This window comes from Diuraphis noxia, unplaced genomic scaffold (assembly GCF_037042655.1).
Source record: "Diuraphis noxia isolate RWA-SAM2 unplaced genomic scaffold, SU_Dnox_SAM2 contig0004, whole genome shotgun sequence".
Lineage (NCBI taxonomy): Eukaryota > Metazoa > Arthropoda > Insecta > Hemiptera > Aphididae > Diuraphis > Diuraphis noxia.
Window position 1 is genome coordinate 38,554,802 of NW_028301714.1, and position 13,168 is coordinate 38,567,969.

At 26.5% G+C, this 13,168-nt stretch overlaps 1 protein-coding gene across 1 annotated transcript; it reads right to left on the reverse strand.

The window, feature by feature from the left end:
* Nucleotides 1-9,197: 9,197 nt before the first annotated feature.
* RpL7 (ribosomal protein L7) lies at nucleotides 9,198-11,715 on the reverse strand. The gene is made up of 6 exons (XM_015510559.2): nucleotides 11,558-11,715; nucleotides 11,263-11,359; nucleotides 10,324-10,499; nucleotides 10,164-10,254; nucleotides 9,840-10,094; nucleotides 9,198-9,336 (listed from the first exon to the last, which is right to left on the reverse strand). Exons 1-6 carry the CDS (start codon nucleotides 11,569-11,571, stop codon nucleotides 9,226-9,228), a joined length of 744 nt encoding a protein of 247 aa, XP_015366045.1. The 5' UTR covers nucleotides 11,572-11,715; the 3' UTR covers nucleotides 9,198-9,225.
* Between the last annotated feature and the right edge of the window lie 1,453 nt (nucleotides 11,716-13,168).

Here is a 13,168-nt window from a genome sequence, read left to right on the forward strand (position 1 = left end):
GTTAAAAGAATTTTAAGTTATATAGGAATTTATGATTGATTACAGGGTATAATTAAAGGGTAATGAGTGATAAAGTGTACCTACCCTGTTTTGTGGGACACACGGTATATATATAAACATATGATAAATGCATAAAATATTTAATTAAGTAATTTTTATACCTAGTGTAATAAAAGAATGTAATTTATTTTAAGGCATATTTAACTGTGTATATTTAATGAATTTTTAGTAAGTACATAAAAGTCTTAGCTCTACAGTTATTAATTATAACTTTTACTTCCAATCATGCGCCTACTTTCAAGTTTATTTTTCTAATCACTATCATGGTACAATCTTGTAAAGTAATACTAAACAAAAGTATACAAATATTTTATTTTGAAATTGAAGTCCTAAGGTGAATATTTTGAGAATGAGAATTTATAATATTTAAATTTTTTTACTTATCAAGCCACAACTCTAATACTTTTTTTATTGAGCATTACAATATTTATTATAATATGTTTAATGAAATTGAAAATTTGTATATAAAAATAAAATTTGTCATTTTAAAGATAATATTCATTTGATTGATGTGATATTTTAACAAAATATGTAATGACAAAGTCATACTTTTTACAAGACTTATAATAATGTAAACAATTAACAATCAATAGCTTTTTTGACTTGATAACACTTAAGAGGATGTCAGTGAATTTCTTTTTTTTCTCTCTGACCCACGCACAACATAGCAAATATTACGTTCACTATAATCATAATAATTTCTAAAATTAGAGTGAAATGGCCTCTTTTAAAATTTTAAGATACTTATGATTAATACCTAGAGCATCTTATAGGCTATATTTGAAGCGAGTTATGAATACTTTTAAATACTCATAACTCACTTTAATTAAAGTATAATAATCCTATGATATGCCCTAGATAAAAATCTAACCATTCATTTTTCTCTAATTTTTGAAATTATTAAGAATATTGTGAACAAAAAATTTGATATATTGTGCATGAGTCGGAGAAAAAAAATTCCACTGACATCCTCTTAATCGGCCTAACCAACCTTCTCTTTTTATTCTATCCCATAAGTCGAAGGTTGTAAACCTTACCTAACCTGGTAGTATCACTCAAAGGGTCGAGTGACCTTTGCAATTTAAGATCCTTTCCTACATATTCAGAATTGTTAACATAACTATTCTACCTAACTATCCCCCTTCCCCCACCTAACCTAATCCTCTCTCTCTCTCTCTGCCACTACCCCTCTTTCTTCCTATCACTATCACGCCCTCCCCTCCACCTATCACACTGTCTCTCACAACCTCTCACAATTCTCTCTCGCTTTTTGTTTTGTTCCCCCACCTAACCATATCATCTCCCTTTGAAACTACCTCTCTCTCACCCTATCACTTCACACCATCCCCCTCACCTATATCTCTCACACTCACTCGTCTGACATTCCCCCTCTACCCGTTTTTCTCACACTTGCACCCTCTCATTCACTTTATCTCCTTATCCTTCAACCTATCTACCTCTCTCACTCCCTCTCACACTATCCTTCTCTCGCCCTCTCTTTACAAGTCACTAGAGTACCTACCTTACCTAACCTAACCTAATCTAACCTTACCTCACACTATCTATCTCTCTTACTATCCCTCCTTCTCTTTCTCACCCTTTTTCTCTCGATTTTTCTTCTGCTTCTCTACCATCTCTCTACACTACTCTCATCATCTACACTCTCTCTCTTTCTTCTCTCTCTCCACCCTATCTCTTTATCCTTCTCTGCCCCCACTCTCACACACTCCCAGTCCCTATAGTACCTACAGGTCATCGTACCTGATAATTGGTGAAAATATTTAAATATCATTGAGGAAATTATTAAAAAAAAAAATTTTTAATATTATACCTGACCAATTTCCTAATTTTTATCATGATTTTATTGATAACTTGAATAGTGTTATACCAGTGGTTACAAAACGAATAATTTAAAAATTGCAAGTAATCTATCCCCTGATCAATTAATAAATTAATAAAATAAAAATAAACCTACTAAAAAATAGAAAATTACTTACCCAATATCTGAATTTACAATAAAACTTCATCTTGGAAACATTGTTAATACATTTCACACAGGCTTCACAACGAATATGATATTTAGTTGGCAAATCTTCACTGACGAATACCATCTCTGAAATTTCAATAAAATATTCAACAATATTTTCTGACCTATTCATTTTAGATTCTGAACGAAGTGATGAATGTATTGATTTTACAATGATGTGTGTTTTTTTTTTGTGTGTGTGTGTTCAGCATAACTAGTCGAAATAATGCTCCAACTTCAAACGTTGGGGGTGGTTTCCGATGTAAAATTGAAGATCCTTGGTGCGTTATAGAGGTCAAAAGTAAAAATTTTCCAACAGTTTTCAAAAAAATCGAGAAAAACAAAAAAAAAATGACAGAAAAACGGAATTTTTACGCAAAAATAGTTTTCGACCAAATCGATTTTTTTATATGGTTGTAATTCAAAAACTAATCACTGTAAATACTTTAAATTTTCACCAAATATATATGTTAGTGTAATCTATATACAGTTTAATTTTAGAGTTATTTATAGACCACTGAAATTTTAGATTTTTCTGAAAAAATTTTTTTGAAGTGTCGATAAAATTTTTTTGGCCCTATAAAAAAACTTGAAAATTTAATACAAGGTTCCTTATGAGTTTTTCTTATTGTAGCTAAAAAAAATTAAAAATCGTTAGTCACATTTTTTTTTATAAGCGTTTATACTTCAAATTTTTACGAAATCTGTCGAAAACGCGAAAATTTGCAAACAATTTTGAAGTTGAAAAATCATAAAATTGTTTGTGTTTATAACTAAGGATTAAAAATACAACACTAAGTTTTCCATAAGTTTTTTTTCAAGTAGCTATAGATAAAACTCGAAGCATCAATATAGGAAAAATTTTAAATGCGTTTGAATTTTAAATTTTTAAGAAATAGCGTAACGATAACGATTTATCCTCAAACGATTTTAAATATTTGTTATCATTCAAAAAGTATAAGTCGTAGATACTTGAAAATTTAGATCGGCATTTTCTTTACACGATTTAATTTTCAAAATATTTTGACTTTTTTTGAGATATTTATAGATAACTGAAATTTTCAATTTTACTGAAAATTTTTTTTGAAGTGTTGATAAAAATTTTTTGGCCCTATCAAAATACTTGAAATTTTAATATAAAATTTCTCATAGGTTATTCTTATAGCGATTAAAAAATTATAAGAATACCTATGCACAATTTTTTTTTATTAGCATTTGAAGTTTATATTGACAAAAAATAAATAAAAAGTTAAAAAATATATTTTAGATTCTGAGCGGAGCGATGAATGTATTGATTTTACCATGATGTGTTTTTTTTTTTGTGTCTGTCATCACGTTTTGGGGCAGTAAAAGTGCTTCGATTTTTGACTTCAGTACGTTATTCGATCAGAAAGTGAATCTAATTGGTACTTTGGTGATCAAAATTATTCTTAATATTTTTGTAAATAATCGGGATAAACAAACTAAAAATTAAGGGAAAAACGGGAAATTTTACGCACAATCATTTTTCGACAAAATCAATTTTGATTTTTGATGTAACTTTAAAACAAATGACCATAAATACATGAAATTTTCACCGAATGTTTATATAAGTATATTCTAACCACCATAAAATTTTCAAAAATTTTTGACTATTAATTGGTATATGCAATTTTCGATCATTAATAGTTTTTTTTTAATTATTAATATCGATAAAAATTTATTTTTTGGTTAGAAAATCTTGAAAATTTAATACAAGGCTATTAACATATTCTTACAAAGTTACAATAGCAGTTTAAAAATAAAAATAAATTCATAGTCACAATTATTTTTATAAGCATTCAAATTTTGAATTTTGATAAAATACGTAAAAATCAGAAAATTCGCAAGTTGTTTTAAGCTATAAATTCATAAAAAACTTCTGTTTAAATCTAAGATTTGAAAATTTAATACAAGATTCCTTACAAATTTGTCAATATTTATCACAAAAAAAAATGTCTCCCGGAAATTCAAATTAAATTTTTATTAGCATTTGAATTTCAAATATTGACAAAAAATCGTCAAAACCGTGAATATTTGCAAATTATTTTCTCGTTCAAAATTCATAATATTGTTTGTATTTATATCTAAGGTTATAAAATTTAACACCAAGTTTTCCGTAAGTTTTATTTCAAATAGCTATAGAGAAAATTTGATACGTCATTATATGAAAAATGTTTTGAGCGTTTGAGTTTTAAATTTTTATGAAATCGCGTAATGATAACGATTTATCATCATACCAGGTTAGGTATATGTATATCTATGATAATACAAGAACAACTCCCAAACGAACTTTTTCGACATTAAAACGTGTCTAGAAATTTTTACGGAACTCTACAGGACAAGAAAGACTAACTGGGCTAGCTCTATTAAGTGTCCATAGAGATATTACTGTTAATCCCGATGAAGCATTAAACAAGTTTGCTATTCAAAAAGATAGGAACATATTATTAATTTAAAATATGATTTATACTTGTACATTTTTTATTTTTTATTTTTTATTTTATGTTTCATATTTGTATAGTGAAAGCCAAAGTAATTTTGTTTATTTGATTTTATTATATTTTAATAAAAGAAGATTAAATCTTTTTCTGCCTTATTTTTAACCGAATTTCAAAAGTAAAAATGTAAATTCAATAAAATTACAATTAATGTATTTTGGACCTCAAAAAAAATTTCTTGATACGGCCTTGCTCTACACCATTTCCTTTTTAGTCGGTGTCGATGAAACTCGATAATACGTAAAACATTTTTTTTTTTATCGCGTCTTCTTTAAAACTTAGAGTCCCTCATATGACAATTTTTTTTTTGTTGTTGCACATAACATACATTAGAATAATCGGAATAATAAAAATATGCTATGAAAAGTAAAATTAATAAATAATAAAACAGACAGGCAGAAATAACATATAAAAATGAGTTGGAAAAACAAATATAGGTAACTAAAGGGGAATAATTTTGTTAAACTAGAGAATAAGAAACTTATTATGAGTTGAAAAGAAATTGTTTACCTAATTGAGAATAATTTTATATGTAAAGAATTGATTTAATTGAGTACCTATTAATTTGCGAATTTAGAGATATTAATTAGTATATAATATTTATATATATATATTATATATATATATAAATAATTGGTAATATATTTTAAAAGGCAAGTGGTAAGAGTGTAAGACCTTATGTTATAAATATAAAATAAGTAATTGGAAATAAATATGAGATTATGTAAAACAGATATGATTAAAAAGTGAGCGGGCGTATATTAAAAAAGAAATAATTTATTGAAATAAGAAGAAAAATATATTGATATAAAAATACAGTGAAGTTAATGATTATTGGGAAAAAATTAATTTTAGAACATGTCTAGAATAAATTTATTAGGAATAAAATATTAATTAATAATAATTACAATATAATTAGTTAAACGTTTTTAGAAATATAAGAATTTATTAGTTAGATATAGCATAAAAAAAATCATTTTTTTCGCTAGTTCGCTACCAAGTAGAGAGGAAAGAAAATAGGTAGGTAAAACTGTAAAAGAATATAAAAATAATAGATAATATGCATATTGTAAATTTTAATTTTTGAGCTCATGACAAATAAGATTTATATTAATTAATAAGATCTTATTTGTCATGGTTGAGCTATTGTGATAACTCTGTAACACTAGCAGCTAATAAAAAAAAGAGATAGTATTTTTTGTGTGTGTGTGAGTGCCATGTGGATGAGGAATAATTTTTTTTTAAATATTATAGGAGTAAATATTAATTAATCAACAATAGAAAAATAATAAATACATAGTCACGTAATTATAAAATAATAACGCATGAGTTACCTAGTGTGAGTGCGGTTTACAATATAAAAGATGACTGTCTATAATATCACCCGGATAGCAGATTGACTGGACAGTAATTATTAATTTTAACACTAAGAATTAAAATATGTAAGCACCAAAAGAATAGATCATCAAACTTACGCATAAATTGATTCTTTGGGTTAAATATAGGTGAGCCATATCTAGAGTTCAGACGCCATATATCCAGGAACTGTTCTTCTCTTTATCCTGTCGTCTCCTCACTCTGAACTGAAGTCTGAAAGTAACGAGTTATTTTTTAAAAATAACTTAAGCAGAATGAAATATGAAATTAAAATAATAACAATATAAAATTGTGAATTGTCACCGAAAATTAATGGCCGGGTGCTCGATTGACGTTTGCCACAGATGATACATACTAGCTGTACCTACCTAAATAATAATATATCATCGGTTATATACCTTATATTATATCAATGAGATTTCAACAACTTCGAAATCAAAGAAATCTGTGTTTACGATTTGTTCATTGCAATAATGAAATGTAATAAAACAATAACCAAAATTTATAATTTTTTTTATTCAGATTATAACAATATAGGTACCTACAGCATTACATATTTTAATTATTTATTAAGATTGTATTGAAATATTAGAAACACATGCATAAAACTTTACTCATGAATTATTAAATATATATATATAATTGTAAATAAATATAATCACTGCTTTCCAATTTGCCAAACTGCTTTTGTTTTTACAATTTCATTCATTTCTTCATGTTAAGAGTAATTTACTATTGTATTGTTAAAGACCAACTTTATTCGTCAGATAATATACCTACATGTTTAACCTATTCATCACTACATTATTTATGCTATGCATCATATGTGTATGCAACATTTAAATTTTAAATACAACTATTATTTTTATTTTTTTTAAATTTTGAGTTTTGCACGATTTAATATATTAAGTTAAAAATAATGAGAGCCTGGGTTTCCTAAAACTGTACGGTTATTGGCAAATGATAATATTATAAAATACAGAAATTTAATGCCTAAGGCAGTTGAAGAGTTAAATTCAATGCACCTATTATAGTTTAATTTAAAATAACAATAATTTGGTAAAATATAAGGGAAATTCCCGGTAAGGAAAATACATTGAAAATAAAAATTACCTAATTAAACATTTATTTTTTAAGTTATATTTTCAGCAGTAAAATTTATCGTTATTAATTTGTGATTGAATTGCAGGCATTTCGATTGATTGTGTTGTTACCAGTTTACCATGTTCATATCTTTTATAAAATCTTTTCAAAAGCCTCATCTAACTTTATAAACCAAATTCAATTTTGTCTTGGTTTGTACTTGGAATTTTTTTTAAACATAAATATATTTGAACAATAGTTATGTATTTTTACTAATGCTACTAACTATAGCATTTAACAAAGAAAAATAAATAAAACTGTATTGACATATTAAACAATATAATGTTAACTTAGAAAAGTTAGGTTTGTCAGGATCACCTCATTTCCTCTTTCTACCTACCACTAAAAGTTCAAAAAACCAAATATTGATTTAGAAAATAATGTGTCTCGAGTATTGTCGCAAACACATAGGTGTACCATCAATTAACTGTAAATTGTAATTACTGTGCCTATAATTAGAAAATCAGTATTAGGTATACAATAATTTCACACAAATAAATTGATTTGACTGTAAGTTATACTTTTTTATAAATAAAATATGTGTAGATACCTAAAAACATATTAGGTATTAACCCTATACAAACATTATGTTTACAACAGTAATTAATATTTTATTTTACATTATTATACTAATAATAATAACATTCATAAGATTTAGATTTTTTATTTTTATTTTAATAAACTAACCCTTAACTATGAGTGGGAAGTAAATTATAACTCCAGTTGTATTTGATGTTGTTAATAAAAAAATTATGTGATTTTGTGTACTTTCCTTTGCAAGTTTTTCTGCAACTTTACTTCTTTTGTTTTTTGTAAAACGTCCTATCATTTTATAAACCATTAATTTTGTTTAGGTTCTAATTATTAATAAAATGTAAAAACTTAATAATTATGTGTAGTATACATATACTTCATACCAGCTGGCATGGTTAGGTGGTGCGGTGACGGCAACATAACATTATTATGTTACAACTTACAGTAATATACCTATTATCATAAAAATTCAATATAACAAAAACAAAATTTATTGAAATTAAAAACCAGAAGTTACTAGAAAACTTAGTTTAAGTCTATTCAAAATAAGTTCAAGTAATCTGAAACTAGTAAGAATTACCCAAGAATCATGATACAATACATTAATATTACTTATTTATACTGCTTTCGTTTTTAACTATGCACTTACTGGTGTGGTATATGCACAAGTGTGGAACGGTACTCCCTAATTGGTTAAACTGGATCCATAGTGTCTGTAAAGTAAGCAAATCTAGTCCAAATGGGCTAAAACATTCTGGGACAACTACCACCATATCTAGAATACTGAGTATAGTTCTTACACCTCAGGACTACGACTATAATATAAATAACTAAACAAATGTCTTAGCCATATTCCCACATAAAATATTACTATACCAGGTTTGGATTTGCTAGAAACAAAATATAATATAATAATATAGCATATGAATAAAGCTCTAACCAGATATTTTATACAATTAGTAGCACAAATCTATATATACTATTCTTATAGAATATAGTAGATTGGAAAGGTTTTCAATCCATTTAACGTCGATGACCTTGTATATAGTTGACCCATAAAAATTAAAAATATTTATCATATATTAAATGCATATTTTATGCTTTTTTACCACAATTACAATAAGTCTTATGATTGGAAAAGGTAGACTTGACTATTTTTGCAGGTTTATAATTTAAATATTAAATTATAAATAATAAATATAATATATAGCCGTATATGTGTACTCAGCAGATAACGTACCGTAATAAGTAAATAACTAATAACTATATTTTAGGGCGGGTGGACGGTGGTGTAATTATATTAAATATGTGATTAGAGGGAGAAAAAAGTTCAAGCCGCCACTGCTGAGTGTACTTAAAAGTATTGTTTTTATTTGAATTAGTGAAAGATTTTTTTTGAGAGACCAACCATTTACTTTCAATACTCAAAGGTTTCAAATTATCACAAGTTGACTGTATATTTCTGTAGATACAAAGAGATGTTATGAAATAGGATCAGGTTAAAATAACAACATAATATTAAGAAAATGAAAAATAAATAAAAATTTTGTTAAACATTTATTGTAATTAAACCATTTTTCTCAATAACTTGTTAATGGTATCTTCACGGTTTCCAAAATCACCACCTTCAACATAGTGATTGGTTTTCTTACGCCAGCCTCCAGTTGGTGTGTTTAACTAGAAAAATTATAATTAAGATAAAATAAATCATTGTAACACACATTACTCCTTATTAAAGTAAGAAAATAGCAGGTGACCAAACATTTTACATCAAATATATTTTTTGTTTTGTATTTGAAATACAAAATATTGTTGAATAGTCATTTGGGGCGGAGTAACAACATATAATCAAAAAATTTTAGAAATTAAGACTTGAAATCTATAATAACCATTTGGCAAGAGTACATAATATTCAAAAATAATAAATGGATTTATTATTTTATTACTATATCATTTATCTTACTTATATCTACAATTTAAATATTAAGTTTAGAGAAACTTTATTCTGGATTTATCAATATTTATGAAGCAAATATAAATTAAACAACAAGAAAATTGAAAAACAAAACATATCACTTCATAATTTGTTATATGACAATTTGGAAGACGTAACAGCTAGAATGATGTCACACCATGGATATGTCAATTATAAGAAAAAAATATTGAAATTATACACTTACTTTGAAAGGCCAAAGAAAGTTCATTGCATACTTGAATCGACGATCGGCTCTATATATACAGTGAACTAAATCTTCTGTGCATATGATACCATATTTTCCCAATTTCTTTTCAATCATTTCATTGTTAGTGATTGGAATGCGTTGTCCCTTGATTTTGGCAAATCCTCTTTTATAGACCAATTCCCTCACACTCTTTAAGTTAGGATATCCCCAAGTCACATATGGTTCACAAATTCTCAACATATTTAATGTTGCCTAATAATAAAAACAATAATAACAATGTTAAGAAAAACACTTAATATTTACATTTAATTGTTTATTTACTTTGTTCAATTTGATGAATATTCCATTGTTGATCTGACGCAATCTGAACAGTTGCAATACTTTCTTCACCTTAGGAGCTACTTGATTCACACTAAAATATAATTTATAATAAATTTATTAGAAATGAACTCTAACAAACAGATTAATAGTGGATACATACCCACGAATACGCATGATGAATGCTAATTTAGGTTCAGGTGGAATATAAAAGTCACCAGATTTCTTTGCGTTCCTTGCTAAACGGATTTCATCTCTTTCCTTCATTCTAAACTCCTTAACATAAGCTTCGGCACGTTTAAAATATTTCTTAGTTTTCTTCACGCGTTCTTTACGTTCCTAATTTAAAAAGAATAAATAATGTAAATGCACATTTTATCAACAAAATAAATGGGTATTTTAAGAATACCAAACCAAGTTATAAATAAACACGGCATAAATTATAGAATTATATTTGTTATTTAATGACAAAATTTAACTTTTATATAAAGCCTTATTTTAAAAACAATGAATCATGAATCATCACATTACAAAATATTTTAACACAAAAACTAAACATTCCATTAAAAATTAAAATAATTATTAGGTAGATGTAAATATTAGTAAACATATATGAAGTCCCCACCAACTAATAATATAGGACATTTTGCCCAAAATTTACTCATATAAAAATTGGAAAAATAAAAAATGATATTATAGGTAATAATTATAATTAATAATATTTTGACATTTTTGTATTTAATCATAAGAATTACAGGTACTAAATTTAAGTTTTATAAAAAGAAACTTAATTTAAGTGATTCAAAACATGGGGGACTAACATACTAACCGAATGTTTGACATTTTCATCATTAATGTTTGAAATGTATAATAATTAAATATATATATATAGGTACAGCAAGATAGGATAGAATATTATCTGTTAAGTTAAACAATGTACTCTCGGTGGATATGATTTAAGAACGTAGAGGATTAACACGATCTAAATTGAATATATATAAACATAGAAATTTTTGAATTTTTGAAATTTGAATCAGTGAAATAAGCCAATTAAATTAACATGTTGACCAATTTAAATTTGTATAGGTAATTGGTTACATACCTCAATAGCTTTCTTCAATGACTTAAGCTTGAAAGCTGTACGTGCTTTGCGTCTTTTGAGTACAGACTCCGGCACCGCCGGAAGCCTTTTTGGGGCACTGTGAACATAAAAGTTATGTCAATGTAGATATCTTTAACTGACATAATAAAGACGAAATTGTCGTCCGCATCCATTTTCATTCGAGAATAATAAATAAAATTTAAATGTTACAAAAAACGTTTTTTCGAAATTCATGAACGAATTCAGAATACATATTAACATATGGCAGATTAATCCAGATGAAAATGTTACTCACTTGTCATCAACCATTTTGGCAGAACGGGATGGGAACGATCGACACAACAAGTAAACAGTAAATACAAGAGGTCTAAAACGATAAAGGACAATATTCTGTAAAAATGTTGTATTGATGTTGAAATTCAATATTTGAGGTTAGTATTTTACCGATGATCAGTACAGTGTGACCATTTTAATCACGGATAGAACATACACCGTAAGTCGTGATTGTGTTATTATCACGATTTAATATATAGATAATGTTATCTATACCTGTGATTGTCATTAATTGATTTAACTGACCTAAACGGTTAAGAATAAAGATACTGATTTTGGAAATTAATAAATTAAAGACACAGAATGCAGATTTTATTGAGATAATGTTAAATTGGTAAACACGATTATACAAAAAATAATGAACTAGTTCTTTACAATGGCGATGGATAATAAAAACATAAATTAAATAATAATTTATTCAGATAGATATATATATCTGTATTATTAGTCTTTAGAGGTGAAAAAATTATTTCCCCCCACAGAATAGTATTAACTATTTTTTAGTTCATCTAGTTCATATGTTTTTACTCATAAATAATAATTAAAAATAAATACTACCTAGAGTCCTAGACCATCCTACAGTTTTCAACTTTTTTATATTCGCATATCGCATACCACCTAGTACCTACACAGTTTAAGAATCTTCATTTACTTTTTAACCAAATAACCTTTTTGTTTTGTTTTACTCATAAAAAATGTATATGTTATTTTACATATATGGCATTATATTTTATTTTACTTCTACTACTACAGACTAATTTAAAATTTAATTATAGGCCACAGCGACTAGCTATATAAAGTTAGCCACCCTAATTTTCCTAGTCCTCTATAGATATCTGTCCCCAACCACTTCTTTAATCATATTTTGTTTTAATTTCTGTTCTGACTATCTAGGGTTACCAGAGTCGTCCTCTTTTCCCCGGACGTGTCCTCTGTTTAAGCTTAAATAAAAACGTCTGGGGGGTTTTTTTTTTTCAATAATGGAAAATGTCAGGGTTTTTCATGAAATGTGAATTTTTTTTAATAATCACCTCAATATCAGTATATAATAGGTATTTATATAATTGTCTTATTCTGTGTTAGTATACTTATTTATTTCAAAACCACGAAGAAATTCTATGGCATTTAATTTATTTTCTTAAGTCTAAATATCTGCTACTAATAAATGTGTACAATTAAATATAATTTATACTTAATGATATATTATGTATATCATTTTATTATTACAGTAGGTGTATAATAGGTACATTATAAGAAAAATAAAATGTACTTATTAATAATTTTCGTGATCTTCAAAAAAAATGTCCTCTTTTATTGTCAACCATAAATGGTAACCTTATGACTATCCATCTATTCCCTAACAGTTCAACACCTATACCTTACTACATTAATTTTCAGAGCTACTATCAGTGTCTGTCTGCCTTTGAATTTTCAATACTATACTCCCTCATTTGGTGCCACTTCTACACTATTACTTATTCATAACAAAACCTGAATAATAATAATTAACTATATTAAAAAAATTATATTTCAGAACTAAAGAAGATAATAATTGTTTAATGTATTATTTTCA

Bases quoted from the DNA above. Each gene is read 5' to 3' on its own strand.
- RpL7 (XM_015510559.2), bottom strand. The intron at 10,500-11,262 runs GTATGTAACCAA...TTTTTAAATTAG, and splicing joins CATTGAAGAAAGCTATTGAG to GAACGTAAAGAACGCGTGAA. The intron at 10,095-10,163 runs GTAAATAAACAA...TTTTATTATTAG, and splicing joins TATTCATCAAATTGAACAAA to GCAACATTAAATATGTTGAG.